Consider the following 14,850-nt stretch of genomic DNA (forward strand, 5'->3'; position numbering starts at 1 on the left):
CGGGGGCGCGGCGACCGGGGGCCCAGGAGTGGGCGGGGCCGGGCGGCGGGGCCCCGCCCCCTGCCCGCGGGGGCTGGTGCGCTCCTGGTTCGCGGCGGGGAGAGCCGAAGTGGATTCCACGGGGAGCGCCCGCAAATCACTCCTGTTTGAGCAGGGCCGGGCGGGAGGGCGGGAGGGAGGGAGGGGGGCAGGCGAGAGAATCTCCATCCACCCGGGCGGCTGCCCCTCTCTCTTTGCCTGCCTGCCTGCGCCTGGCTCCAGCAGCCCGCTCCCTGTCCTGCGCGGCCGAAGGAGGGGGCAGCGACCCTGGGCTGGGGGGGGGGGAAAGAAGAGAAAGAAAAGCGGAGACGGGAGAGGGGGAGAGAGAGCGGGGCGGCGGAAGAGGAAACTTGCCTCCCTTGTCCCTGGAAAATGACACTTGGTGTAGCCCAGCCTGCAGCGGCTTCGCGTGATCCCATTGTCTCCTAAACTGCCACCCCAGCTCCCGCCTGCTCCTGCCAGCCCCGGGGGTGTCCTCCTGCGCAGAGCGACCCTCTCCGGCTTGTGGGAGCGCCACCCACCCGCCCGCCCCGGGGGCCGCTTGCCTGGCGAGCCTGGCTTGCTTGGGGCGCCGGTAAATGTGTGTGGCCGCCTTTGCGGAGCCTCCCGAGAGCCGCCGCCGAGCGCAACGATTAACGCGACCCTCCGCTGCCCGGCGCTGTCCTCGCTGCTGTTCGTGCCCGAGCTCAGGCGGGCGGACAGTTCGGGATTCATGTTTGGGATCCAGGAAAGCATCCAGCGGAGTAGCAGCAGCATGAAGGAGGAGCCCCTCGGCGCGGGGATGAACGCGGTCAGGACCTGGATGCAGGGAGCCGGCGTCCTGGATGCAAACACGGCCGCGCAGAGGTAGGTAGGCTTGCGCCTCGCAGCATCAGTTGCTTCCACTTCCCCCTCCCCGCGCGGCCGTAGAGCCGAGACCCAGCCTGGGAGCCCCGGCGGCGCTTCGCAAAGGCAGCACCAACAGAAAGAGGCACTCGGGGCTTGTGCAAGAAGCGGGGAGTTTTACGTAGGTGTAACCAGGAGATATTTATTCCTACGGTCTTCCCAGAATCACTTTTTTTTTTCTTTTTTTTTTTGTGCAAGAAGCGGGGAGTTTTACATAGATGCATCCAGGAAATAAGTATTCCTGTTGTCCTCCCATGATCACTTGGCTGGCAAGAAGCTGAGTTTTCCAGAGCTGGATCAAAAATATACTTACTGTATATTACTTGCATATTGCTTATACTGACATGTATGCAAATATACAGATACTGTGTGACGATATTATCCGTCCAGTATCACTTTATTGTTACAGCAGCACTGGGTTTGGCGAGGCTGTAGTCAGCGTATGTTTATTTCTGTTAGCCCCTCAATAGCACCTTCCACCCCCCCCCCCCGAAGTGGTGAGTTTTGCAAAGATGTATTCAAAATATGTCTCCTCCTTATCCCCACGAGGATCGCTTTTAAAAACAACAACCAGTGAGTTGAGCAAAGCTTTGTCCAGGATATATTTAATTCTAAGCATCCCTCTAGAACCACCCCCCCCCCGCCATTTTTCTTTACAAGCACCAGTTAGTTGTCTTTTGCAAAGCTGCATCCACGATAGCTTTAATTCTTGTCATTCGCTCTCCTGCCGCCGCCGCACAGTGATCTAGAGTATGGAGCTGGAACCGGCGAGACAGCATCAGCTAACAAGTTTAATGTTGACATCTTCTGGTATATTTCACAGCATCCCCCACCCCCTCCCTTTGGAGCCCTCTAAGGAAGGGAAAGTTCTGCAGCGACAACCCAAATGCTGAAATATTTAAAGTTTTCTACTCAGGCAGCTTTGGGATGTTTACCATGAATCAAAAGCCTGGGGGGAAGGGGGGCAGCGCTTATTGCTCAAGCTGAAGGAGAAGGCACATGGTCGATTTACTGACAGCTCTGACTAGAGTTTGGGAAATGGCAAAACAACCCCACTTTGCAATAACACGTTACAGATTTCTTGTTCTGATCTGCACGGCAGTTAGCTTCATGCGGATGGGGGGAAATTAGTATGCATCTCGGGGGCGGGATGAGATTTTATAAGTTGAATGGATAAATTTCTCTCCTTGGATGCCTGGGTTTTGGGGGGAATCACACACCCATCTCCATCTCGAAATCAGGCAATGAACTTTGCTTCCCTGGGCTACTTTGCCGACTGGCTTCTTGTTTGCAATGTGGACTTGTCATTTGCACCCGTAACGAACAGTGATGGGTCGGGGGCAGCACAACCTGGCTCCAGGCTCCGTTATTTTTGACAAGTAGGAACCTTCCCAACCACCGATCCTGCTGCAAAACTGGGGTGCCCCCTCCCCAAGAACAGAAATAGGGACGGGCGGGCTTCACCTGCAATGCAGGCTTGTTCTGAGAGCCCAGCTTTCACGCCCTGAGTTTTCATGGGCCCCCAACAGCCGCCCGCTGCTGCTCTGGGCTGGGGAAGGGCGCAGAGCCTGTGGGGAGCTGCTTTGGGGTCCCTCTGGCTGGTGCTGGGAGGGGAAAGGGGTGCTGAATGGGGCTCTGTGCTCGGTCTCTCTAATCCGGTCTTTTTGGCCGCAGCGGAGTGGGGCTGGCCCGGGCTCACTTTGAGAAGCAGCCCCCCTCCAACCTGAGGAAATCCAACTTCTTCCACTTCGTCCTGGCTCTGTACGACAGGCAGGGGCAGCCCGTGGAGATCGAGCGCACTGCCTTCGTGGGCTTCGTGGAGAAGGAGAAAGTAAGTGGCCCACGAGGCGTGGCTGCTCCCTCTGGCTCCTGCCCGGCCCCGGTCTCTCGGCTACGCCTTGCATGGACCCCTCTGCACCGCCGGTGCGCCCCGGGGGCTCTGTTTTCCAGCTCCCCGCATGTTGCACCCCGTGGGGATGGGTCCGGCCCAGCCGAGGCTCTGGGCAGCGGTTTCGCGACAGCGCCCCCCCCCCAGGGGTCCCGATCCGTCTGTCCCTCCCCCCCTTGCTGGGTCCCGTTCTCAGATATTGGCAGAATCACTCCCCTGCCCCCTCCATCATCCCCCCTTTGGGGACTTTGACAACTTCCAGCCACCAACTCGCCTAATCACCCGTGCGCCCCCAAAGCGCGCTCCGGGCCGGGTAAGATGCCGGATCGGGGGGTCTCTGCCCCCACGCCGCGCTCCCGGTTTGCGCTCGCTGCTCCGCGAAGACCCCGGGCTGATGGGGGGGAGGGCGGGGTAGGGGGCATGAACCCCGAGCTGGAAGCGCCGGGCTTTGCAAGCGCTGCGGGCGATCGGGGAGGTTTAACGCTGGCTCCATGTGTCTCCCTCCAACGCAGGAAGCCAACAGCGAAAAGACCAATAACGGGATCCATTACCGGCTGCAGCTCCTCTACAGCAACGGTGAGCCGCTCCCCGCCCGCCCGGGGCCGATCCCGCCCGCCCGGCCGGGCAGCTCCGAGCCGCGGCCAGCGCGTCCCCCTCCGGGGACAGGACTCCCGGGGCCCCGCTCCCTGCTAGTCCCGGGGCTCGGCCCGCGGGGGAGTCTGGCTCTGGGCTTGGAGCGGGGCCCTCCAGGAACAGAAGGACCCACCGATTGCAAAGCGAAATGAAATAACCTCCCCTTGCTCCCTGGCTTCCCACGCGCGGGGCTGTCGGGTCCAGGCACACGCTGCCTTTCCCCCAAGAGGCGCCCAGCTGAGAATTGTTTTCTCTTGTCACATTTCCCTGCCCCCCCCCCAGTATTGATTGAAAGTCCCCCCCCACACACACACACCGCAAAGCAAAACAAGGCCACGGCTGAAGCTTTCCAGGGGGCAATGTTAGCCCCGACTCCCTTTCCCACGGACATCCCACGCGAGAAGGGGGAAGCACGTTTTCCTGGCGGGTGCATTTGTCTGGCCTCAGGCTGTTTTGCGTGGGGTGCTTTGCTGTGGAAGGAGATCGCTTCCCCTCGCGGCCAGGCGGGCAGCACCGGGCCCAATGCTGCTCCGCTCCCCAAGGCCCCCGGGCGCGCCGGGAGAGTCAATGAACTTCAGCAACTTGCTCATCTTCATTCCCCCTCCCCCCCTTTTGTTTTAAGGGATAAGAACCGAGCAGGATTTCTACGTCCGTCTCATCGACTCCATGACCAAACAAGTAAGTGAAGGTGCCTGGATCGTGGCTCTTCATTCATTGTTATTAGTCCTGACAAACACCCCCCATTGCAGCGTGCGCGGGGCTGGATACCGGGGGCAGCCCAGGGGCTGTTGGAAAGGTGGCGTCTGTGGCCCCCTGGCTGGTGAGGGGCAGAGTTGGGCTGGTTCCGAGCGGGGCCGGGGTGCTGGAGCCGGCTGCGGGGGGCGTGAGGGTCCTTTGGCGTTGGTCAAGTTCCCTTTTCGTTGTGTGAGCCCAGCCCGTCTGCACCGAGCGCCCGGGTCCGCAGGGGGCCGGTGCAGCCGGGGAAATGAAACCCACACTGGCTCGGAGCCTTTTACACTCAGCCCCCGAAGGAGGTTCTGGGGGACCAGCCCCTTCCCCGCGCTGGGCTCCCTCGCAGCTCGACTTCATTGCCCCCAAACCAGCCCCCTTTATTGGCCACTCCGGCTAGTTAAAGAGCTTTGCGACTTCGAGGGCGCTTAGCTGCAGCCGTCCTGCTCCGGGGATGGGGAGGCTGCTGCGCGCATGAAACCAGCCCCCAGCTCTCCCCAGCTCCCCTCCTGAAATCCTGGGCACCGCGCTGCAGCCAGGGCCAGGAACGCAGAGCAAAGGCCCCGCTGTAACACTGAACCCCCCAGGGACAGGGACAATAACAAACAATGCGATCCAAGCAATAAAAGCCCAGCGCGGAGCGCAGGAAGCGCGGCTCCCTGACTGGGAATGCAAACAGCAGCTTCTCGGACTGCGAGGGTGGCTGCGAGGGGGAAGCCTAGTTCCAAAAAGCGCCCCGGACCCTCGCTTTTAGATTGGCTAGGATCGAGCCGGTGCACTTAAGCTGGGGGTTTAAAGGTGCAGAAACAGCCCTGCTTTGAGCTTCCTCATATCCAAGGTCCAGTGTACATCCAGTCTGAGTTATGTCCCGAAAGAAACATTTATGAACAGAGACAGGATTTAAAAAACAACAAAAACCCAGACGTTTTCCCGTAGCTTTACAAATAAAGACGCATAGCTCCACATTCCCTAAAGGCTTTTCGATCCCAGGGTTTTTGCTTTAATTCTGAGAATGAAAAGACATAAGCAACCAAACATATCAGCACAAAACCCCAGCCAGGCACCGTAGCAAATATTTATCCTTTGTTTATGTGCAATTACTTTGTTAGTTGTTTTAAAGGAACAGTGATTAAATCATGAGTGATTTTCATTGTGTAAACAGCCACTGAAAATGTGCACGCAGGACAAGTAATTATTTTATACATGTCACAGTCAAAGATAACGGTAGTTTTAGAACAGCCAGCTTGAAAAAACTGATTGAAACTAATTTTAAACATGGCATTTAGTTTCCAAATCAGGAATTAAGTGTGTATATACCTACAAAACCACACCACTGTATGTGTGTGTGTATCTATATATAAACCAGTATTTTTGGGTAATAATTTTTTGAAAAAAATCAGATATTATTTTTCCAAAATAATTAACATTCTGAAGATTCTAGTATTCTATCCTGCTAATTTTAAAGAGCATTGATATGTTATCATAAATTTCCATTTAAATACATTTAAACAGCCTCCTGCTCCCCTAGAATTTTCATCTTTTTAATCAGTTAGTGGACTTGTTTCCAATTCTAATTCTATAGAAAAAAAGTTCTGTGTATTATTTACAAAAGCAAATTAAAATATTAAATGTCTTACATAGAAGAAGAAATGTCAGTTCCTGTATGTTCAAAATACTGTCATCTGCTGAGACACTCTTCCTGTGGCTTGTAGCATGGTTCTTTTTTGACACCAAAATGTAAAGTTCCATGTGCTGAGTTTGTTTTAGAAAACTGGTTTTGATGCTCTCAAAACATCTTTTCCTGCCAGTGAAGACTGGCCTTTCTTTAAAAAAAAGAGGAAACTTGGAGTAATTATAATATACAATTCAACCATGCATCTGATCTGTGTTAAATATACACTTCTAAAACATAGACCAGAGCCTGTGTGAATTAAAACAGCAACAACGTACCCTTGAACAACACATCTTGGAAAGTATTTCCTGTGTCACTCATATTTTTCAGGCACAGATTGGTCAGGTCATGTTTAAAGTAACAACATTCCTTCTGATATATCAGCTTTTTTTTTTTTTTTTAGTTGTTTTGGATCCCACATATTGCATTGTACACTGTACAACAACCATTATCAATAAATATGATCTTTAAACAGCTTTCATATCATTACAGAAATGCAAAGCTATTTTTTCCCCTCTGTATGCAACTCAGTTGAAAACAGATCTTTTAATTGATGTAGAGAAACGGATTCAAAATATTATTTTTTTAACAAAGGCATCTTGCATATGAGCAGTCCATCCTAAGGCACTGTTTGACCTCTTGCTCTCTCATTATTATCAAGCCATCAGAAGGTCTTTTGGAGAGAGAGAGAGAGAGAGAGAAAAGAGATTACAGTTTATTTGTAAAACATAATAATGCAGATATAAAACATATTTACAATTAAGGGAAATTGTCTGCTTTTAATTAGTCTTCATGTATAAAGCTAGTGCAAAATATCTACTTTATTTTATTTGGGAAAGCACAGTAGAGTTGATGAAGATAGTGTTTAAAATATCTGTCTGAATTTGGACTAAGAAAACAGTGAAATAAAGGGTATTTGTAGGAGAAAACTAATTTGCTTTCCTACTAGGTATTTGTAGGGGAAAACCCATTTGCTTTCCTATTAGTTGCATGAATGTCCTTTATGTAGACCTACTTATCATTTTTTTAAACAAAACTTGTGAATGATCATGTCATAATTGTGGCATGTCCTAATACTTATTTCTGAACAGTAAATCTCCTTGTTTATTCTTTATTCTGAGTGCAATTGTTCAGAGGTTTGGTAGCTTTTATTGCAGTCAATAAAATACTCATTAGACAGCAAAGTACAGCATATGACACAGATTTACCCAAATATGACTATAGCATTTATATTTTAGCCACAGTGAATTATATAGGGGATTCTCAAGTATCTTTCTAACCATCATATTGTAATTAAATATTAAACTATGTCTGAAATTTCTCCAGGTTTTAATGAAAGTTAAATATATATTGTCAGCCTCCGCAGAGGGGTAGTAGTCTAATACAAGAGGCGCAGAACAAATTGGATAATGAAACGATTACTTTAAAATGACGCTGCTGCAGGAGCATACACATTTGAGCAAGCAAGAGTCTTCTGGATGCTCCTAGCTGCGTGCGCGTGTGCACACGCGCACACACACATATTCAGTAATTGTGAATGTCTGGACTGAAATTACAGCTGCTCTGAGGTTTCTGGTGACAACTTAAAAATCCCACAAAAGCGAAGCTTTGAGTGGGTTAGGCCCCCGGAATATATAGTAAAATAGCCTCAGATTTTTGTAAAATTTGATATAATTGGTCTGATTAATGTACATTCCTGACGTCAGAGCCGTAAATTGCAAATGTTATATCACTGTGAATTGCGAAGGAGTTTTACGTTCAGTAAATCAAAACCATGATCTCTCTCTCTATAACACATTTCTCTTAATTTTAGCGAAAGCTGTACATGAATGGTTATTTTGTATTATAATAGCATTTAGAGACCACCGACTGAAATAGGGCCCCGTTATGCTCGGTGCTGTAACCACACAGAATAAGAGAGAGTCCTGGTCCCGTATGGGTGTGTCTACACTCCAGCTGGGAGCGAGATGGCCAGCACTGGTACACAGACTCAAGCGAGCCGGGCTTGAGCCAGCACACTCCAAATAGCTGTGTGGACACTGTGGCTCGGGCAGCCGCTCGGTTTTCAAACCTGCCCCGTCCCCTGGGTCTAACCTTGGCTGACTCGCCCAAGTCTCTTCCGTAGATGCAGTGTCTGCATTGCTAATTTTAGTGCCCTTTAGTGCGAGCCCTGCTAGCCTGAGTCTGTCTACCCAGGCTTGCTCCCAGCTGGAGGGCAGACATACCCTGAGTTCCTAGTCTAAACAGAGCGGGCCGCGTTAGTATTTCTTGGGTGGCTGAATGTTCAACACACACACAAACGGACAAAAGCTCTGTCATGCCTACGGCATGGTAATTCACCGTTCGTGGGGTGCGTATGTATTCTCTGTCACCTGCGATATTCTGGGGGACATGGGACAGGACCCTGCTGGCACTGAACTCATTGAGAATTTCAACATGGACTGCAATGTGAGGTGGATCTGGCCCATTGTGCCTGTGTACACACCAAAATTGGAACCTGCTGTCTTGCACATCTCAAACTGGAGTGGCTTCCATGGCAGTTTTATATGGGCAAGGAATGTAGAATTGGGCTCAAAATGTGTAGTATCATGCTATATCCAGGCTAATGCTTGGCCTTTGGTGGTTTCACCAAAGAAGTGGTGGTATGACCAGCTAATTTCAGCCCTTTGAGGTGACTGCAATGTTTGTAAAATGCATCAGTCATTTCTAAATTGTAAATACTAGATACAAATAATTCATTATATGGATTAATCATATGGGGAAATTATTTTTCTAAGGGTAAAAGCGTTAAATGTTAATATTGTCTTAATTAAATTTTCTTTTATGTTATCTCAGCACCTCATTGGACATCAGTATCACATTCCTACTGCCTTCAGAGCCCTGTAGGGTCCCCAGGTTTGTAGCTGTTGCTTTCAGTAAACCAGCAGCTCCTAACTGTAGTAGGTCTGTTGCTAACAATGATGCATTTTGAATTTGTCTGCAATATGTGAAATGCATCCACTGCCATAAAGCTGGTGCTTTCAGACAAGGCCGAGGATATAGCTATCTAAATGCCCCCAGTCCTTCAATCGCGTTTTCATAAAGTTTGAATATTTCATGGTTAGGAAACATGTAGGAAAATAAAATAGTAAATACTTTACCTATCCCCTTCTCTTTTTTCCCATCCATTCATGTACATAGAGATCTGGTGAATAGAAATAAGGCTAAGGAGTCCTAGTATTTCAGGTCATGTGTGATACCTCTAGTCCAGTATCCAGAGTCCTACTGAGTTAAAATCCTTCCTTCAGCCTCACACACTTTGTTTATGGTTTGATTTTTTTCAGTACTTTAAACTCTAGTTGCAAATGCATTTTTCTGTTGATTGCCCTTTCGCATCCTGCCGTGCACGCAGATATTTGATCACCTCTCGATTCAGTGCCTAGCCTGATTCTTCATTGGCAGCCACATATTTGTGTAAAGAAAGAAAATGTTATCCATAAGTTCAGAAAAGACTCAGTAGAATATCAGATATTCAGCAGAAACGTGAAACAAAACAAGGACGTTTTCATTGTGCCAGATTTTAGCAGCTTTCTTGTTCCTTTGGTAACATGTCAAAAGCGCAGGTGATTTTAATTTTCTTGGACAGAGAGGAATGAAGAAGTTTGGAATTTGCATGCACGATCAGGACCTGTGTTTGGGAAAATGTAAACTCATCACAGTGGAAAATGTGTTGTTTGGAGTCTGGGGGTGAAAACAAAGCTGAGGATTTTGGAGAGACTGCTCAAGCCAGATGGCCTAGTGCATTCCCAGTCTGGCAGCCCAACTGCTGCCTCCTGTGTAATATACAGCCATTTGTTCGGGGATATTTACGCTAGAACTGTTTCCATGTGAATGTTTGAAAAGCATTAAAAATAAACATATTAGGAGAGAGAAATTATTTAATTCGTCTGAATAAGTTACTAAGCTAGCTGGCGTATCAGAGATGTAGAGAGACTGGACAAAATAATTAGATATTAGTGAATTCTATTTAGAGCTTTATAGAAAGAATTAAACCCGCTCTCTTTGAGACCCACTGCTGCATTACTTGTGCAGGCTAAATCCCTGTTGGAATCATTGGGAATTTTGCCTGAGTAGGGAGTGCAGGATTCGGTCATTAATGGCTAATCAATCATTCCAAGTCAAAATAATGTATTGCGCTGTTATAGCTGACAGCATTTTATATATAGGTGATGTCGCTGTAACTCTTTCTGGGTGAAGTCCTGGCTCCATTGAAGTCAATTGCAAAACTGCCATTGATTTAAATGGGGTCAGGATTTTATCCTCTCTATACATATATGCAATATATATATATACAAAACTATATCACTGTATATTACCAGCCAAGACCCTTTGGTCCCATCTTTAAGAAGCCCCTCTTTTTTTAAATCTGATTGTTTATCATTCTCCTTTATTTCAATTAATGAGACATTTTGTTTTGTGAAACATAAATGAAGCATTTAACGGTGCATGGCTTTCGGTGCATGTGCTCTCTCTCTCTCTCTCTCTTTTGTAAATCAAGGCTATGACATAACCAAATAATATACTCAACATGATCTCATTCCTTCAGGATTGCTTCTAATCCAGTTCTGAAAACAGGACTGCTTGACTGGTAAATTGACACTGGGAGCCATATTTTTGCCCTCAATTATACTGGCATAAATCTGGATGATCCTGGAATAGCAGAGGGCAGAATCTAGCTCTGTATCTTTCCAGTTTATACACCAGTTATTTCATGGCTTGATCTGGCAGTCTTTACTCAAGCAAAAACTCCCATTGACTTAGCTGAGGATTAGACCCTTATTTTGATATTTCCCTTTTTCATGTATTCAGTGTCACTGAATACATGAAGTCAAGGAATGACTGTAGTGTGCCCAGTTGAGTAATTTTCATAGTCTGGAAACAAGTGTTTTACAGCTGATACGTCTTCATACTCTGTTTCATTTCACTGGAAATCAGTATCTGTCACTATTATATTAGGGGCCAATCTTGCAAACTCTTTTGTATGAGTAGGTCTTACTCAGTGGACTTCTTGCACGAGGATTACTTACAGGCGTAAGGTTTTACAAAACAGAAGGTGAATTTTAAGGCAAACGTTTAACATAAAGTCACGCAGAAGGAAGAAGAACCCCTTTTAAAGTGTCTTCCCACTGTAGGAAATAAATTGAGTTAAAACTACAGTAGAAGTAAACAAAAATGAAAAACAAAATATATAATTGTGTATTTCCTTTGGCGTTCTTTTGCCATGTGATTCTGCTGTGTATTTGCAAACTTATTTTTAGCCCAACACTCGCCCCACCCCATCCCCTGCCCCTGTGATCTAACTTTGTACACCGTAACTTTCACTTTAACTCTTTGTTTAGTGCAATAGCTGTTTGGCATGATTACGACTTGCCAGAGCTCTGCTGAATCCTGGTGCGATGACCCAATCCAAAGCTCAGACTTCACAAATTAATATTTAAATAGGTTGGGAAATGAAGATAGTTTTGGTGAAGGAATGCCTTTATTTAATTTAACGCTGACATTTTTCACTGCAGCACCGTTTTAGCCTCTTCCTGTAAAGTAATCTGTGCTTGTGGCAGCTGTAAAGATCTGAAACTTTAGCAGTTCCTGTTTCCTTTTCAAAACAAATTGTAGAAATAATTTTTTATAACTGCACAGTTTGAGAGTGAATAGAATAACGATAAAGCCAGTAGACATATCAGCTGATCATTTTATTTTGTTGGGCTGCTGAATGTGTGCTTCATGTAAATGAACAGTTGTGTTCACACACCCTTTTCACAAAGAAATTGGGAAATAGACTATGGGAGGGTGAGTTTGGGGCAAACTGCTAAGAAAATAATTTTCTGATCAAGCCCATAATACTTTCAAGGAAAGAGAAGACTGAGCTCTAGAGATGTGTATACATTATTTTGGGAAGTTACAATATGTATAGATTCAGTAACAATAGTCAAGTGCAAACAAAGCAAAAAACGAACCTTTAATGTACTGGAAGGCTAAAGAACGTCATGCACCCAAGCAGAGGATCACTGATGATAAACACAACCGACAAGGTGATTAGGTACCATATTGTTGACTCTGTGTGTTCATTATTGCTATTTAGTTGGGTTATTTAAGTGGGTACCTGGAGGTTAAGTAAACATAGCAGCAGGAAGAAAGAAGGGAGAGGGAGAAAAGGAAAAGAGGAAATTTAATTTCCTCATTCTCATTTGTAGTTTCTGGCAGACCTAATCCTGCTCTCATTGACTTCAGTGGGCCCAAGATTGGCCCACATTTGGTGAACCATATTGTAAAAAAGCAGGGCTTAAACATAATGGGTCAAATCCTTATTCAGGCAAAATTGTGACTGGGTCATATTGTGCCAAGGATTATTACACAGAACTTAGTGGGGAATTCTGCATGATAAGAAATGGCATGACCATTGATTCCAGCTGGCATTTCGCCCAGCTAAGGGTGTCAGGAGTGGTCTGGTGTTTCTCCAGTCAGTGACTTGATTTGGGGGTAACTTTTGCTTTATCCCAGGTTAGCAGTCAAATTCCGCACTGAACCCCTTATTAGATTGTCTGGATGATTTGTTTGTTTCCCGTTTGGTCTCCAGATTCCCATTTGACACGTCAAATAAAAATAGGGCTCTTTTGTTGCCCAGAGGTCACAGGCTCTCACCACAAGTTTTCATTATAATTGGTTCATGGTAATTACTTTTTAGAAAGCCCTCCTGGTTTGACTGGTGGGGTAATCCACCCCCTGAGTTGACTGATTTCCACCATTGCATGTGACAATCCAGCTCTTCCAGTGTGTCTTTCAAGCCACCTGCTGCTGTCCTGCAGGCTGATTTGAAACTAAGGGCCCAATCCTGCCAGGTGCTGAGTGACTCCTGGGGGGGAGGGGAGGGGCTTGACTTCAGCGGGTGTTGAACTCTCTCAGCAGTTGGACTCGTGGGACCAGACTAAGGTGGGGTCGGACTTGTGGGACCAGACTAAGGTGCTCAGTGCTGACTGTCAGCAACAGCAGCAGCCTTGACTGGAGTGAGATGGGATCGGAGACCCGGGATGAAACGCCACACCCATTAGACGGACTCACAATGGAGTGCTGGGAAATCCAGTCCCTTATGTCTTTTGTTTTATCCTAACGGCAAAAACATACCGGTGGTTGCTTTGGGGAGACACACACTGATGTCGGAGTCATGCAATGAAAATTAGCATGGATCCTGTGCAGGGATAATACTAACCAATCCCTGATATTATTTGTGGTATTGCTAAATCCATATTATAAAGCATATTGTTAATATGACATACTATTGCTGTAATACCCTGTTTAAAAAATCAGCTCATGGTATCTAAGATTCATGACTCTGTATAGGAAGAACACTTATTGATTTCAGTGGGAGATATTTTTGAATTCAAACCAGTCTATCATCATCTCTTTTTACCATATATTAAGATACCTTAATTTGTTACTTATTGTTTTCCATATTTCCATTTCCATTTTATCTTGTAACATAAGAGACTTTTTTATTTACAATAACTATTTTATTGCTGGTTTTAGGGACTTCATCATATGTAGCTTAGTTGTATTTTCTTTAAATATAGTTTTACTGGATCAGACATATATGGGAACACGTTTTGTGCTAAGCAAACCTCGTCCCCCTCCAAGCATTATATCTGAGGCCTTAGTAGCTGAATCAACTAGTGATGTAAAGGTTCCCTTGGTTATCTTATGTTATACCGCAATAATAAAAGTAAAGGTTACTGAGTAATGGGAAAACATTTCCTAAGGGTGCATGAAATCCTCCGGCAGGGTCCCTGGGAACGGACTCCATGCTGTCCACCTCACAACATTTCCTTCTAATGCTCCCCTCTATGGGGTGGTGTTTATGGGCTTGTGGAGGAGGCGGAAGGCATGAACCTTTAAGGCACCAAAGCCCTGGGATCTTACTGCGTTATGTGAATTGCAGTAGTGCTTACAGGCCACAGCAGACTTCATGGCCTCATGTGCTAGGCCCTGTACAAACACAGACAGTCGCTGCCCCAATGAGCTTGCGTTCTAAATAGATGAGACAGGCAAAATGGGGGTGGGCATAGGTCTCCTCACTCCCAGTCTAGTGCCCTACCCACTAGACAACACTGCCATGCCTGAGGAACTGTACTCCAAACCCATGACTCTTGGGCTGCCCTAAACAGGCCTGGACCCTCCAGTGTGTTCTCCAGCTCCCCGACGGCAAGGTGACTTTGTGCTGCCATTGCCCGCCCCTGCTGCTCATTTCCTCTCCCAGGGCAGAGGGCAGTGCAGGCTGCTTCTTGCCCACTCAGCACCATGGAGCTTCAGCCCCACACGGATGCCCTGGTACATCTTCTCTGGGCTTCTGGGAAGGGCAGACCCCACTGGGGGTGGGTTGTTGGGACTTGGTGACATTTTCCAAAGCGCCTAAGTGACTTAGAAGCCTAAATCCTACTAGAAATTATGTGGGTGCTTTGGAAAATGTCACCTGGTCCCTCTGTGCATTCTCGTTGACTCCCCTCCCAGGGGACTGGTGCATGGGGCATTGCTAGCAACGTGCAGGGCTGTGCCGTGTTAGGGTGACATTGTGGTATGGCACTGACCTAGTTTAAATGTTTTCTAGGGCAAAACAATAGTGATAGATCATCCTTTCTTGCTACCAGCAGCAAATGCAGCTATGCCGCTGCTCAATGCATACCTATCACTGCTAAGCAGGTAGGAACAATTCCTAATCAGCTGTGAGCAGCGTTATTCACTTAGCCTGGCATGTAACGCCAGTCCATTTACCATATACCCGTTAGCCGGGTGCCATTTGTGTGTACATTGTAGGGGTAGACCCTATTTTAGATGTGACTGTATCATATTCCCAGCGTTTTTGCAAATAATAAGGATTTTCCTCCTAACTCAGCTAAGATCATGTATCCATGCCTATTTGTTTTATCCTCACCCACTTCCCAGTGGTCTTTGCATTCAGAGCCCCTGATTCTCATCT

At 47.0% G+C, this 14,850-nt stretch overlaps 1 protein-coding gene across 9 annotated transcripts in view; it reads left to right on the top strand.

Annotated features, from left to right (window-relative positions):
• The first annotated feature begins 335 nt into the window (after positions 1-335).
• Positions 336-14,850, top strand: part of EBF1 (EBF transcription factor 1) — a 330,802-nt gene continuing 316,287 nt past the window's right edge. For 4 of the 9 annotated variants that reach the window (XM_048861294.2, XM_048861296.2, XM_048861300.2 and 1 more), the window contains exons 1-4: positions 336-885; positions 2,599-2,755; positions 3,325-3,388; positions 4,068-4,123. In XM_048861294.2, the coding sequence (XP_048717251.1) occupies positions 752-885; positions 2,599-2,755; positions 3,325-3,388; positions 4,068-4,123 (411 nt within the window). In that variant the 5' untranslated portion in view covers positions 336-751. Of the gene's footprint in view, positions 886-1,927; positions 2,304-2,598; positions 2,756-3,324; positions 3,389-4,067; positions 4,124-14,850 lie in introns of those variants that run through there. The other 5 variants (XM_048861298.2, XM_048861295.2, XM_048861299.2 and 2 more) reach the window with 2 other exon arrangements.

The sequence above is a fragment of the Caretta caretta genome, chromosome 8 (genome assembly GCF_965140235.1).
Source record: "Caretta caretta isolate rCarCar2 chromosome 8, rCarCar1.hap1, whole genome shotgun sequence".
NCBI classification, from domain to species: domain Eukaryota; kingdom Metazoa; phylum Chordata; order Testudines; family Cheloniidae; genus Caretta; species Caretta caretta.